Genomic DNA, 15,197 nt, shown 5'->3' with positions numbered 1-15,197 from the left:
CTCACAGCTATACATACACACTCACCCTTGCAAGAAAATACATAAATAAAAATTCAGACACATTCTTCTATGTCCAGTGGGATAAAGGGAACAGGAAGGGAAGGACAGGCAAAAAAAATTCGAAGATCCCCATAGACAAAATCTCTTCTGTTCCACAACCATGAAATGGCTATTTTTGGCAGAAACATCCAACCACCTATTAAAGGAGCAGCGGCAGTTAAATCTTAAGCTGCAGAGATTTCAAGTAGTAGCTTGATTCTACAATGTGAGTAATTCATGTAATTTCATCCACTTCAATTACTCAAAAAGCAGCAGCACATATTCCTCTGACAACAGAACTTCATTTGCTTTTGCACATTCTTCTACTACAGGTCGTCAGAGCGTCTGTGCCACTAAAGTTAATTCCTTGTAGAATCTGAAATCTCATGTTATAGCAACTATGTAATTTAACAACATAGGAAATTTAACAATTGTAATTTAACAATGTAGGAGAAGTCCTTAGGGGAGCACTACTTTGTGACCATCTGTTTGGAGCATAGAGAAAAGAGTCAGCAGTCTTTCTAGGATCATTATATCCTACTTATGTAAAGCCTTACCACTGAGACAAGTTATTTGAAGTTTCTGAATACTCTCAGAGCTTACTCCAAAGCAAAACAGGGTTTTTTTCTTCAAGTCGTATCCATATTTGCTCCCAAAGGAGATTGCTTAGAAGTGCTACAAAACTAAGCAAGGCAGAGAATAGGAAAAAATGAAAGGTTTATATTCATCTGGTTTCCCAGTAAACTGAAAGAATGAGTTCAAGTTAAGCAGGCATTTGAGGACTCCTTTGAGGCTGACAGCTGCTTCCCAAAAAGTCCAGTGTGGTTGTCCTTTCATTCTATCTCTCATCACTTCTGGCACCACTTCCTTGTTTCTCTCAGATCCCCAAGCATGGCTTTGAGTGTCCCCTTTGTCAGGGAACAAGTTCGGGTATCTGGCTGAAGTGAGGAAGTATGTTAAAGCTGCAAAGAAAGAACATACCACCTTATCCCCAATGTCACACAAACTTCTCTGTAAGGCATGAAACATTTTAGTTTGTAGTCACTCCTGCTAAAATTAGAAGCTTTCTTAACGGTTTAGTTCTGTCTTCAGCTCAAAATTCTTACTTGACACCACCTTCAACATCTTCAGAGTAATTGCAGATTATATCAAGGTACTGAAGCAAGACTTATGGTTCGTTATCCATTAAGAGCATCTGTGCTGCCTTAATTTTAAAAATCACTTATGTTTAGAGACATGTTCTCTGTTTTGGGCAAGTAAGGTCTGCTGTTTAGGGGCGCTTTTTTGTGGGTTTTGTTTGGATTTCTTTTTTTTCAGATTTCATCCAAACAGAAAAACTTTCAATCTGATACTTTGGCTTCTGATAATAATACCTCAACCCCAAACCAAATGGGCACTTTCCTTTATTTGTCGAACTCTAAAGAACTGCAACTTGTGATTGTGTGAAATATACACTTCAAAGAAACAGGGAAAGCAGCTCTCCAATGTACAGAGAAGGAAGAAGCCCAACTGCAGACCATGTTGTACATTTCACCCTGGTGTAACAGAGAACTTGATATAATCTCTATATACACATTTTGTAACACTGTACTCTTGAACTTCAGGTGAAGTCTTCAAGTGCAGCTCTGTAAGCCTTTGCAGTTTTCACAAATGGAGGCAGATACTGAAACCCGTGACAGGAACCCAGTCCGCCCGTGTCTCCAGAACCCAGTTCCATTAACAGAGTGCTGCAATCACCCCATACAGCTTTTCTACTAGAAACAGACTTTCTTTATCCACATCAGCCTAAAACTGATCTCTTCACAGCTACACCAAAGCTACTTTGAGACACCACCATTCATGACAGTTCTTCAAGCTAAAGCTGGAAAATCTTCAGGATCATCAGGATTTGGAGCAACAAGCTGCACCTATAAAGTAAGAAAGGAAGCTTTATGAACACGAATGCATCTCAAAAGCATCTGACAGCTACGTACATCTATTTTATCCTGAAACAGGTTCATTTTTCCATTCAAGTCAAATACTTTGTATCCATCACTATCACAGAGATGCTAAGCATTTATCTGACTACTAAGATTTCTTCTGTGTGAACATAGTCACAATGCTGATCTACTGCCTGGGGAGGAACAGAAGATCACAAGTGCTGCAGTGCTGAAGAAAAACAGTAAAGCAATCCCTCCCCAAAGTACTGTTTTTAGAATAAGCCTGATTATCTTTCCACATTCTGAAGTTACTGTAAATATTGGATTACAGTTTTAAGCTCTATGCTCTGTTACTAAAAAGAGCCTTTTTCATTTAGATGAAATAAAAGCATCAAATCACTTCCACATCATTCTGCAAGATCTCAGCCCTAAAGTATTTTACTCATACTAGAGAGAAGCACACCAAGACCTTCAGTTAGTAAGAAAAATAAGGATGTCATTTTACAGTGTGCAAATGCTTTTTTAAGAGAAAAAGTCAGTAGAAGGTTTTTGTAATGGTTACTGTTGAACGCTTGTATTGTTCTGTAGAATCCTGTAGGATTCTGTCCTCATCTGTCAGATCCCAGATTTATTGATTTTTCAGTAATCAAAGCACGACTACTGTACTACACTGAAACTTTCTGTGATATAAGCCTTCAGTCATTTCAATTACTTCCCAAGTTATCAAAAATCACAGATTCACAGAATGTCAGACGTTGGAATCAAAAGACCATCTAGTCCAGCCCCCCTGCCAGAGCAGGATCACCTACAGTAGGTCACACAGGAACGCGTCCAGGCAGGTTTTGAGAGTCTCCAAAGAAGGAGACTCCACAACCTCCCTGGGCAGCCTCTGCCAGTGCTCTGTCACCCTCACACTGAAAAAGCTTTTTCTAATATTTTTATGGATCCTTTCTTCTAGTTATTATTCCAGCAACAAGCAATCAGACCTTTTGAAATATATGTGTTAAGAGTTGTGAACCCATATTTAAGTAACATGATATGGGTCAGCAACTGAAAATAATTAGGCCAGCATACTATGAGAGATGAATTAGAAACAAGTCGGTCCCTAGAGAAGTCAGTAATTCCACACAAAAGGGAGCAAGACATCTACGCACCCCACACCATAAAAGTCCCCCAATAACAACTTAAAAAACATTAGCACCACTACTGGTCGAGGTCCTGTCTCATCAACTTGTCTGCCACAACCACGACCACCTCGTCCTCCTCTTGATCCACGACGAGGGCGAGAAAGACTCCCAAAATTAATATCCAGCTGTGAAGTTATGTCGTTCACTGGTCTTCGAAAGACATGAGAATCATCTTCAGAGTCTTCTTTCTGCAACTAAAAGTATCTGGTTAAAACCTATAGATTCCACATACAACCCTCTCTCCTCTCTGATACATAAATGTGTGTGCATTTGTATTACAGGCTAAGCAGCAAATAAATCAAGATGACACCTGGAACAGAAGACAGGCCTTAGGTTGCACAGGGTTTTAACACTTGAGAGGCAACTGCAGCTTTCCAGATGCCTGGGATATGTTCTCTGGCAGCTCAGAGAGTCCTGGCAACAAAATCTTCTATACCAGCTCTGTAACACTGAAGAAGTTTTTCAGCAATACCATCTACAAGGTTTTTTAAGGGACTGGAGAATCAGGCTTAAGCCACTTACTCTTACAATTATCTTCAAATAATGGTTAAAAGGCCATAGGAAAGCACAGTATTTGGCTACTAACCAATCTATTAGTCCATTTGTCTGCAGCTATGAGATTACTGTTGTTTTACCTATGTGTAGTCCTAGTAGCTAGTGGGTATAAGACTGTTTCCCATTATAATTTTTAATGAGCACTGTAGCAATGACCATACATGTAAACTCACCCCTTATATTGATGAAATTCTTATTCAATGTCTAATACAGGGATTAGACTTGTGCATGTTACACAGTTCCAGTACCTCCTATTTTATGTTCATTTTGACAAGGTCCCTTGATACTGCCAGCCAAGAAAATTTACAGGCAAAGAAGAACAGTAACTTATATGGACTCTTCACACACTTGCATACTCTCTTCAGACCTTTTGAAAGATATTCTCCCCACCACTACCACCATCTCCCTCAGAGAAGGAAGAGGAGATAATGGTAACTGTGACCACCAAAAGCCATGCTACAAAGGACACGGGCCGCTTCAGTATTAGTGTCTATCCCTGGATGTGCTCAATGATCTAAAGTGATTAAAGCTTAAAAAGCTCTAAGTGTTGATGTTAATATTACAACTAGGCAAAGGGTGATATGCATATTCATATGCATGCATGTGGACTTATATAGGACCAAAGTTCCGTGAGTCTAGCACATACTTCCGTGACCTCAAAATCTGAAATCTAAGTAAGCAAGAATTTGTCAAAGAAGCCTTCCCTCTCTCTCCAGTCACATGAATAGGCTAGAACTTCTCCTTGAAGTGTCAATCCCAGTAATACTGTGGAATAAAAGTTAAGGAAAAGTGGGGGAAAAAGCATATTAGTACAGAACAAGCTTTTCAGAGTTACTTCTGTTTAAGTGCACTTCCAATGAAGCGCACAATGAAGCGCACAGTGAAAGCTGCGATCCAGCACAGATGAGAAACAAGACACCTAGCATCCAGATTAACAGATGTCAAAACTCAAGTTTAATATATACATGCAAGTGTATACTGGTAACTAAGCTAAACAGGATTCAAAATAAGGATTAGAACCATTTAGTAAACCTAGTTTGTCTAGCAGCATTACCAGAGATCTACATAGCTGGCAGCAGCAAGGACATGGGTTTTATATTGCTGAGCCATAAGGTAAAGCAACTTGGTATATTATGTATTTGCATACAAAACGGGTGATTATTTCAGAGAAGATGGTAAGTTTAAAGCAAGTTTTGGGGCACATACGTCATTACAGTAACAAAGCTCAGATACTGATTTCTAGTCTGTTCAGATTATACTAAAACTAGTAGAAAAAGAATAGACAGAGTTTCCTAACCCTGGGCATAAAGCAGAGTTTACAGAATTCCTAAGGCAATGCTTACATCATCTCTATATTTTGACTTGTGAATCACCACTGCTTTGGAAGGAACAGTGGATTCTGGCTTCCGGATGTTGAATTCAGGCTTTGGTCGATTCTGTTGTTGAAGACTTTTCCACTCATCTAACGTCATTTCTTGAACTACTTCTTCCATTGGCTCTCCTTCAGTATCTCTAAAGGTTTATAGTATTAAAGTAAAAATCATTAGCTTGCAACATGCCAGGATGAACAAGACCAATAATCTCTAAAGTAAGGATACTAAACAAAGCATTTGGAATGTTTCTCACTGAATTACTATCCTCAACTTCACTTACTCCCCACTATAATTTGATGTGCAAGGTTTGCCTTAATGTAAGTTGAAAAACGTACATATGGCCTGTCTGAGATTAGTTGTATGAACAAATGCTGTCTCCAGCCTCCTGTAGCAAGTTCTGGTATTTATTCTGTCTTACTGTAAGTTCAAGCACTTCAGATTCCAGATAAAACCAGTCTGTATTTTCATGAGGTGTACTGTCAACCCTATTGTTCAGTAGTGGATTTACTTCTAGCAAATATAGCCAGAGTAAAAAAAAGCAAATAAAAACCCCTCACCATACTGAGCAGTTTGAGAACACCCCAACTGCATGGTTTTAATGACTCATACTGCAGGATTCATGTTTCAGTGCAGCTTTCAGCCATCAAAATCATCATGATCACACCATGGGATCTTCTATGTAATTATTGACATTTCATTTGTTACGTTTCATAAGATGCTTGTTTCATTTCTTTTGTCAGATGTAATAGCAAACAAAGAGACAGTATTTATCACCTGGCAAAAACGGATTAATCCTAGTCCAGTTTTAAGTTGACTCAGTGTAATAATGATGATATGCTGACTACATTGATATATTGATTACATTGGTGTCTGCATTGCAAATATTTGAGGTGCAAATATCCAAGGCTTTATGTTTGTATTTATAAGAGAAGTCCTTTGGCACCTGGCCCAACCCTAACCCTTGACAATAAAACAAAACTAAAGATTCTTCTCATCACTGCTTGACTACTCTTCTGACACTTTTTCTGATGCTGAACAAGAGTGACTTGCCCAAGACCAGGGGCTAATGGAGTACACCACAGGTGTACCTTTTAATGGTATTTGCAGAAATTGATTCCCTACTAAGAAGCATCACATGCAAGGAGCACAACTCACTTCATCGCCATAACTGTTTGCTGCAGAAACAAGTAAAATACCACAAACTACAGGAAAACCTGCACTCCCAGACAGACACTTCAGAAACCTCTTCTTCCACAGAAACCTGTTACGCATTGCAACAGCAAAGTTAGTTAAGCATTTCACTAACACTGATTCTTCCAAAAACCCCTTTCACTAGGTACCTTCTGGTGGGAGAACTATGGATTTGTTTTTCCTCACTCAACCGCAGCCCCAAGTCTTCTACCAAATGCAGATGACTCTTCCAATGTAAATACAGAGTTGATTAGTCCTGTAGTATATGTCTAACCTCTGACATGCCTTCATGCCATGTTATTTTGAAAATTCCAGCTGTATTAACCAGAAGTTAAAGGTTAAAAGACTGGTAACTAACTTGTAGTTCCGTATTGATTAAGACGATCTGAAACTGTATTAGAAGGACTGTTGAGAAACAAGTTAAACAGCTTACTGAGTTGACTAATAAAAGGATACTGGTGAAAGATGCAGCTGCTTCTGGAAAAATACCACCAGATACTGTTCTATGTGTGACAGCATGAACAACCAATTGCACCCACAAGTTTGTTGTCCTCAAGAGTAAGCCAGATAATTTTTTTGATCAATTATCCAAACTTTAGTTCAGGGAATAGGTGTCAGAAAGACTAGTTGCAAACAGTCAGAGGAAAAAAAAAGGTAAACAAAGTAATAAAAAGAGACACTGCTAAATTGGTTTAATTTCTTTCTAAGCCACTACTTTAGGATAGAATCAGTAAATTGCATATCTGAACTTCAGGAAGACTTTTGTCTTCCTCTCCCACTAAGTTTACAGAATATTAGTGTCCCTCAGGAGACACTGTTTCAGTCCTTGGCAGAGCTGTAGAAAGACACAGAACCGGATACACCAAGTACTTGAGAAGTAGCTATTAATTTTTCAATTTGCAGAAGAAAAAACAGCATTTGAGTGGAGCTTTAAGGCCAATTCTGTGCAGTCATCTGCAGTGCAATACATAATACATTTACTGCATTTTCTGTGGCACAAGGCTTTGGAAAAAAAAGGGCAATAGCACATATGTTCAACATACTGACAAGCTGACCAGTGGCACGAGATGTTAAAGCAATCAAGCCATTTGAAAACAGACAACCAAAACAACCACCACCAGCAAGTCCCAAGGACAATCAGAAATACATACTCCCAGGCAAAAGTATCAGCCACTGAAACACAGAAAAAACAATGAGCAAGGTAGAAGTTCTGAAGGAGGGACCTCAACTCCCCAAACTGTACAAAAGTACTGCAGGTAACCCAGACAAGCTGAACTCTAAAGTAACAGCATACTAGTATAAGGAGACACATCAACCATTTTGGTTGGAACAGATGCCACTACTGGTAGGATGTAAAAAGGTCTCAACAGAGCAATGTCTTCTACGTGTTAAAAGACAGAAAGTCCAAAATAGAATTGCAAGACAGATAAGAGGTTTAAAATAAGTGATCTACATGGGTAGCCTTTAAAGAGATGTCGAGGAGGAAACATAGATAGCGCTAAAAAAGAAAGAAAATTTTGCATATCCATGACATTAAGGGAAGACACTCAGGAGGAAAAAACCCAAACACAGTAGTTTCTGTTTTCAAAGTACTGGAAACACCATCAAGGAATGTTAAAACCAACTAGACAAGCAGCACAAGTATGGTTGGTCAGGCCTTGGGTCAGCAAGGCCACTTTAAAATCTAAATTTCTACGATCATAAGACGGCATGAGGACATTTCACTACACATCAACTTCACCTCTCACAGTAACAATCATAGGTATTGCTTTGAAAAGCATACGTCTATCAGGAACAACCACTTGCCTGTCCCAAAGGTAATACTGGTGGATTTACACTGCAAATATTTGGTTTTTCAACTGCAAAGTACAGTTTGATTTTTACTCCAAAGGACAGTTTCAACCATTAGGTTATTAGCAGTACAAATTAGTTTTAGATGCCAAGACCCTCAAGGGGAAGCAGCTCCCATAAGTGAAGGACAGCAACAGGAGGAACCTGCATATAACATTTTGGACAGAGACTCGATTGTAGCGGCTGATTTTGGGCACCAAGCCTGCATGGGAGTGCACTCTGTGCATTACTTTCTACCTTCCAAGCTTATACAATTTTAGTAACTGCTTGGTGTGCATTTTCATTAATCAAGTTAATATGCTCCTTGGCACATCAAGCATCACACTTACAAAATATTGCCGGACACCAAAGTGCAGCCTCTGGACAGGAATGAATGGAATTCACAACACAAGTACATATATCAAAACATCAAATGGAAGCCTTCAGCAATGGTTGCTACTGCTTCACTGTTCTCAGTCGATGACTGTTAACACTCTCGCTACTCTACGCACTAGAGCTGCGCATACTTTTCTTGCAGGAACTGCTCACATGAACCATTAATATGCAGAAGAAACGTGAATGGAAAAGGCAGCATTCAGCTCAGTTTTTCAGCTGATTATTTTCATGTCATTATTTTTAATGATAGCAGGTCTTTTGGATCAGTTTTTGTATTATTCAGCTGCACAAACCAAGTTTTATTCAGCTTTTATCAAGAAATTGGTAACATGAATCCAGCCTGGTCTATGGATAGCTTTATGTCACTATTAAGAAAAAAAAACAAACCCTAAACGAGAGAGGTAAATTGCTCAGCAAACTTGAAGACAAAATTTGCAAACTTCGTATTAAGTGACCAGAAGAATACATAACTCCATCAAAAAGGAACAAAGTCCTGTGTGAAGTAGTGGAAGACAACCCCACAGAATAAATACTAACTCTGCAAATACCCTTGACAAGAATTGATTAGCCTACGTGTCATACTGAATAAAAAGAAAAATCTATTCATTTGAATTACCACTCTACACAAGTGTGTTACATTGTTCAGACTGTGAAGAAAAGTTTAAGAGAAAGCAGCTGTGAGGAAAGCTCATGTACTTACAGTTTGTATACTAATATACTAATGTATATTTTGTACTTGCTACTTGCAGCAAAAACAACTCCAACTATTAGCGTGCAGTATAGAACACTATAAATAGATATTGCTGATACACTCAAGGAAATTTGAAGATATGGAAAGGAATAAGTTGGTTTATATTACAGAAGCATTGAAAAAACTCATGTTCTGCTCAAGAACAGCAATGTGGGGGCAGTCTTGAATGCAAGACCCCATAAGTTACAGAAACCCATAGATGTCTTTCTGGAGTTGCACTGAAATTAGCCAGTACCACAGCAGATACCTAGACAGTATCTCCATGCAAACAGATTATTCCCAATTTCCAGGAATATTATTTTTTTCTCTTTTAAATGGCAACAGTTAAAATGCAAAAGAGAAAGAGAGAAGCAGCAAACCCAAGTTTTCCATCTCTTCCTCAATACACGTAATAAAGCAGTAGAAAAGAAACGAATTCCTTGGAGTTGCTGCATTTAAGAGTCAAAAAAGGGAACAATTCCAGCAGTATCTGAGCAAATGCCTTAATATTGAGGCTGTGGCAAAAGCAGTAGGTAGCCTAGTGAAAATCTTTCGCTGATGTATGTTACTTGCCAGAAGACAGAAATCCTGGAGAGCAGGTGCAATCTAAGCATACAAGCCCTTAAAATACATCCTGTAACCTGAAAACCATATTACTCCAGCTTTTGCTTTTAAATATTGAAAGAACAACAAAAATAATTCCACCTTGTTAAGGTGTATGCCATACAACCACCCCTAACTACCTAAGCACTACTCACCTAGTATCTCCTTCTATTTTAAAATACATAGAGTCACCAAGCTGATATAACCCCAAAGATAAGTGCAATGACACACATGTAATTAGTACTTTTTATATAGATATGTGAGTCTTCAGGACAATATCTGCCACACTGAAAAGAGTGCACAATGTAAAATTTTTGTACTTGCAGTTTCCTTGCATTTTTGAATCTTACGGATTTCAGTGTACTATTTCTAAAAGAAACCTTTTTGTAAAACACGGAGTAAAACCTGCAGAAAGGTTCACAGTCTGACCAAATACCTAGTCATCTCTGAGAAAGAGATGTTGCAGTTTAGGGCTGGGCTGACCACTAAAACGCGGACAGATGCTTTCCAACCCCCTCTCTGGCCTCAAATGGAAAGGAAAAGGGAATGAGGCAGAGAGACATCCAGGTTAGGAAAGAAAAATAAAACAGCTTTAATGAAATAATAAGAGAAATAATAGTGAAATTATAAAAGAATTATATACCGCCGTATGTAAGTTTGGTATCGAACCCGACTCCACCTCGGGTATCAATCCCCACTGGTGCTGCAGAGCAGGAGGCACTGGGGCAGCCCCAGGCTCAGCGGCGGCAGGAGCTGGATTCGGGAACTCAGGATCCGGATCAAAAGCAGGAGATCGGACAGAGCCCTCCTTGGACACCGGCCATTGCAGAAAAAGGGGCAGAAACTCTCGTGATCACTCAATTTATACTAAATATGACGTATATGGGATGGAATACTCTTGTTGGTCACCTGTCCTGTCTGTTACCCGCTAGAGGTGCAACCTTTTACTTCCTTGCTACCCCTCTTACTGCCCGGCACCCCTAGCGTGGCACACAAGAGCCAGCAGTGGCCTTGGTCACTACAGGAATAAGTATCAGCAAGAGCCTTTCTGCATCCCAGTCCCAGGCAGTGACTGCAAACATCAGGGGTTATCACTGCCAGTAGCACACACTGTCTGCAAACACATGCTGCTGACTTCAGAAAGTGCAGCCTTTTAGAAGAGGCAGAGCTGGAAAGTAAAAATCACTGAACAGCATTAGTTTCATTTAGCTCAAACCAGGACAAGGGAAGAGAATTAAAGAAAACTGGTAGATTCTATCTGATGCCTTTTCCACTACATGTACTTCTCATGCCTTACACTCTAGAAGGCACTGATGTCAGGACACATCTACAAAGAGCCTGAACCAGAGCAGAAAAGTCTGAAACAAGTAAAGGTACCAGTCGTTGACCAAAAATATTGAATAACTCTTCTCACATTTAGCAAATGCAGTGCATTTCTGAGAGCTTATCTACACTACCCATCTTATCTAATTTAGTCTAGCAACAGTTTTCTGGAAATCCAATCATAGTCATTCAACTTCAGAGACAGATTTCCCCATGTACACACACCTCTAGCTATATATTAAATGCTACTTCAAAATAAGAATCAAAGTCATATCAACTCAACTTCTTACAGGGTTATACAACCTGAGCACATAAAGCAGGTTTTGTGGTCTAGTCAGCTTTACGATTAAGAAATGAACCAAAGTCACTAATAAGTGGAGCTGCATCATTAAGTAAAAACAGCTTCACAGCAACAGAAGAGAAGGCTGAACTTTTGCTCTAACCCTTTTTCACTCCTAAGGAGATATTCAGTGATGTGCTATTTGATTACTCTGTAAAGACTCTTACTGGGACAAAATTGTCCTCTTCTCTAAGTCAGTGCCTTTTTGCTGTGAAGTTAATTCTTGCTGACTTAGTAATTTCTCACTGATCAGAATGAAAGCCAGAAGATGAGCAGATTTCTCTCAATTTCCCTACTTCTAAGGCTGACTTCAAGACCATTTCCAGCAAGTTTTTCAAGTTCTACAGAGGGCCTTCAGGAACAGATGACAACTGTATGGTATTAGCGATGATGAATACTGACTTGAAGAATTTTATCTCAGTGTATTTCAAATGTGCTCATATAATTCATAGGCACCTTGAATATCTTTTTGTCAGAGAACTTCAAAAAGAAGGGTAGTTTTAACAAATTAGTCAAATTAAAAAGGTAACAGACAGTATGTAGCTCCTCCATAAATTATCACTACATTTTAGGAAGGTAAGCATCACCAGGCAATTAAACGCAAGAGGCAGTTATATAAACCAGACTTTAGTCAGGATTAGGGATGCATTTTCTTGGCTCGTAAGTATAGCAAAGTTCTTCTATTGTTAAATGTGCACTAGCAAAACTCCACAGTTTGCATTTCAAGTGTGCCTCCAATCCATCAGTAACAGTTGATTGGTTTCTTTGCATTTAGAAGGAAAACATTTCAGTCAGACCATACTTGTTCACAGGCTTTCCTTCAGATGCCCCCAGCCGCTCAGCTGTTTCTGCAGCCTCTTCCATAGCAGCAGTCTGTTCTACTCCACTAAAACAGTAAACAAAAAAAAAACAATAAAAAGTTTTCACGAGTCACATTGGAGAAGAACCTTTCAGACCAATACATCACTCTTTTTCCAAAATTCCTCAGGAGAAAAATAAACAGAACAACTCTCCTCTAGGATTATAAGCAGAAAGGAGATATACCAAGTGTCTAGTTGAGAGATTGACAAAACGAGAAGTGTTAGGAAAATCCCACTTCTGAGCACTTTTAGTCAAAACAAAACAAAAAAAAAGCATGCATGAAGACAAAACAATTCAATCATGAATACTAATAACAGTACTCGATTACAGTATATCACTGATGTTTGCGTTTGCCTTCTTGTTTCCTTTCAACTACTAAAATGATAAAATTAATGCCTCAAGTTTGTATTTTCTGTCACATGGACATTAGTTCATTGCCTAATGAGAGCAGCAGCATACTTACTTTCATTCCACTGGCGGGCACATAGATCTAAAATTAACACCTTCTAGCTTCAATGTACCACTAAACACAACTAAGGCGCGGATATGCTTTTAAAATTTTTTAGACAACTTTAATTTAATGTCACTTCTATCACAGGCACCACATAACAAGAAAACACTGATATCTCATATTTATATCATAAGTTCTGATGCTACCCAAAAAACCCAACAACCCATAACAAAACCTTAACTAGAAAGAATATACATACGGGATCTTAAATTTTATGTCCTACACGAAGTTCACAAAACCTTCTCTGACATCCTACAGAAGCTAATTTTGCACTAGCATCTCAGAATCTAGCTGATCCTTTGTTTTGAAAAGCCAGAGTACCTAACCAACCTTTTACTTTTAGTATGAGATATTACAGAAGAGACAGAAGTTAGTACAACTTTTCAGAAGAATTTGGAATATCAAGTCCTAAAGTTATTACCCATCAAGGCTGTATTTTCCAATCTTTTTAGCCAGATCGCCTGAATCCAGTTTTGTGAATGAATGCATACATGGCCAAAGAGGTTTGCTTAAAGTTCAAAGTGATGCCTTTTCTTTGCCCCTATCAGCCTCCAGTTAAAGGGTTCTGGATGTATATAAGAACAAAAATTACTAGGAAGAGTAGCATATTGCTAGGTGCAAAGGATAGACAAAAGTTGAAAACTTCCAGTGAGTTTTTTGCAGATCTGAACAGAAACCAGTAAAAGAAATACAAATTTTAAATTCACATTTTTTTCTTTTTTTAAAATCTGATGATTAATAAGGCATCATATTCTGTTACCGATTCTCCTGTACATTTTAAAGTGTATTTCAGTAGTAAGTCAGCTAAGTCTTAATCTCCAGAGCCACAGCTTTGTAATTTAAAAATTATCCATAAAACTTGAGAAAAAGAGACTGGATTATAAGCCGACTAAGAGAGTGTCAATCTTTTAACTGGCACTTTGTAGCAATGCCATTAAATACCACAATCACACTTACTAGACTCTTAAGATTAAGTCATAACTTATTTCCGTTAAAAGACAACTTGGCCCCAGTCAGAAGATTTTGGCAGTCTTAAGTGAAGAAACATCACCATGCCTCTTCTAGAATTTAATACATAAAGTAGATAATTTCAGAAAACTGTAAAAGTACATTCATCACAATAATTAATAGAAAGCTAGGCTTATAAAGCTCAAATTGGACATAAAAGTAATGAACAGAAAGTGATGAACTAAGGTAGGCAATGGAAAATTATGATCTATGGTGGGCACAAGTATATGTTGTACCTCATATCTTCTTTAAATGTTCCCCAATTGCAAGTTACACCTCCTTTCTTTTGCTCATCCACTCTCATTCCCCTAGAGAAGAGAAACAGTTCTGTGGGTTCAAGAGATTTTTTTTTCATTAGGACCTCAAACCAAAACCAGTATTGATTTTTTGCCAGACAACTTGGATACTGAAGAAGAGAACAGAAGATTTAAAAGACACTACTGCAGTGCTGACTGCAGTTTATTTGTATATTCGAGTAAGAAGCAGCACACAGAACACTTACGTTTTATCATTCTCACTTTGTCTTTCAAATGCACGTTTTCCCCTTTGGTCAAAGCCATCCAAACTTCTATTTATTGCAGCACCTCTTCCTCTACCCCGTATTCCAACTTTTCCTCTGCCACGACCTCTTAACAGCCTTTCACGGTCAAGCTTTCTAGTCAGATTTTCATTCCTACGGAACAGTTAACAAGGAGGAAAAAAAATTTGTATGATTGTATTTGTACAACTGTGGGAGACAACAGTTCATGAGAGCTTCTGTACAATTTTACACAGCATCTTTACACAGCACATGCTAGTTGCATTAGTTTTGTTATTAAAAATAGACAAAAACTGAGCTTGGGAAATTATTACAAATAACAGGCAGAAAATTCAGCTGTTTATTGATAACACTGAAAACATTAGAGAAGTTAAATAAAACATAAAACTGGCAAATCTTCAGAAATTTCAGCAGGCAGTAAGGTGCTTCTTTGAGAGGGCACCTTACTTCTCTCTGTATCATACATACCTTTCCACTGTGAATTCTGTTTCTCTTTCTGTTTCATAGGAACGGTATTCCCTGAAAGATAGTCTCCATCCAGTTTTGTCTTGTTTCACCTCTGCTCCTCTGTTATTGAACTCTTGCTGCTCTCCTCGCTTGGATGCTCGCTTCTGGCCTACACAAACACACATATATTAGTAACAATTCAATAATAACTGAATCACAGTTACCAAACTACTAATTGAAATTAGTTGATGACACCTTCCAGTCTTCTACTTTACCCTCTCCAATCTCAAGTCTACCAAAATATTAAAGCACTTACAGTTAATCATAGAATCATAGAATGGCCTAG

General features: G+C 38.4%; 1 protein-coding gene across 1 annotated transcript; it reads right to left on the bottom strand.

Moving 5' to 3' along the window:
* Positions 1 to 1,814: 1,814 nt before the first annotated feature.
* On the bottom strand, positions 1,815 to 15,020 carry HABP4 (hyaluronan binding protein 4; the record flags this gene model as incomplete). Its single annotated transcript, XM_009865861.1, has 6 exons — positions 1,815 to 1,946; positions 3,160 to 3,339; positions 5,044 to 5,212; positions 12,289 to 12,372; positions 14,369 to 14,539; positions 14,873 to 15,020. Coding segments are annotated over 6 exons (809 nt in total), but the record flags the coding sequence as incomplete, so codon positions are not given.
* Between the last annotated feature and the right edge of the window lie 177 nt (positions 15,021 to 15,197).

Source organism: Apaloderma vittatum, unplaced genomic scaffold (assembly GCF_000703405.1).
Source record: "Apaloderma vittatum isolate BGI_N311 unplaced genomic scaffold, ASM70340v1 scaffold17103, whole genome shotgun sequence".
NCBI lineage: Eukaryota > Metazoa > Chordata > Aves > Trogoniformes > Trogonidae > Apaloderma > Apaloderma vittatum.
The sequence above is the reverse complement of the archived record's forward strand: the minus strand, read 5'-3'. Positions and strand labels throughout refer to the sequence as shown.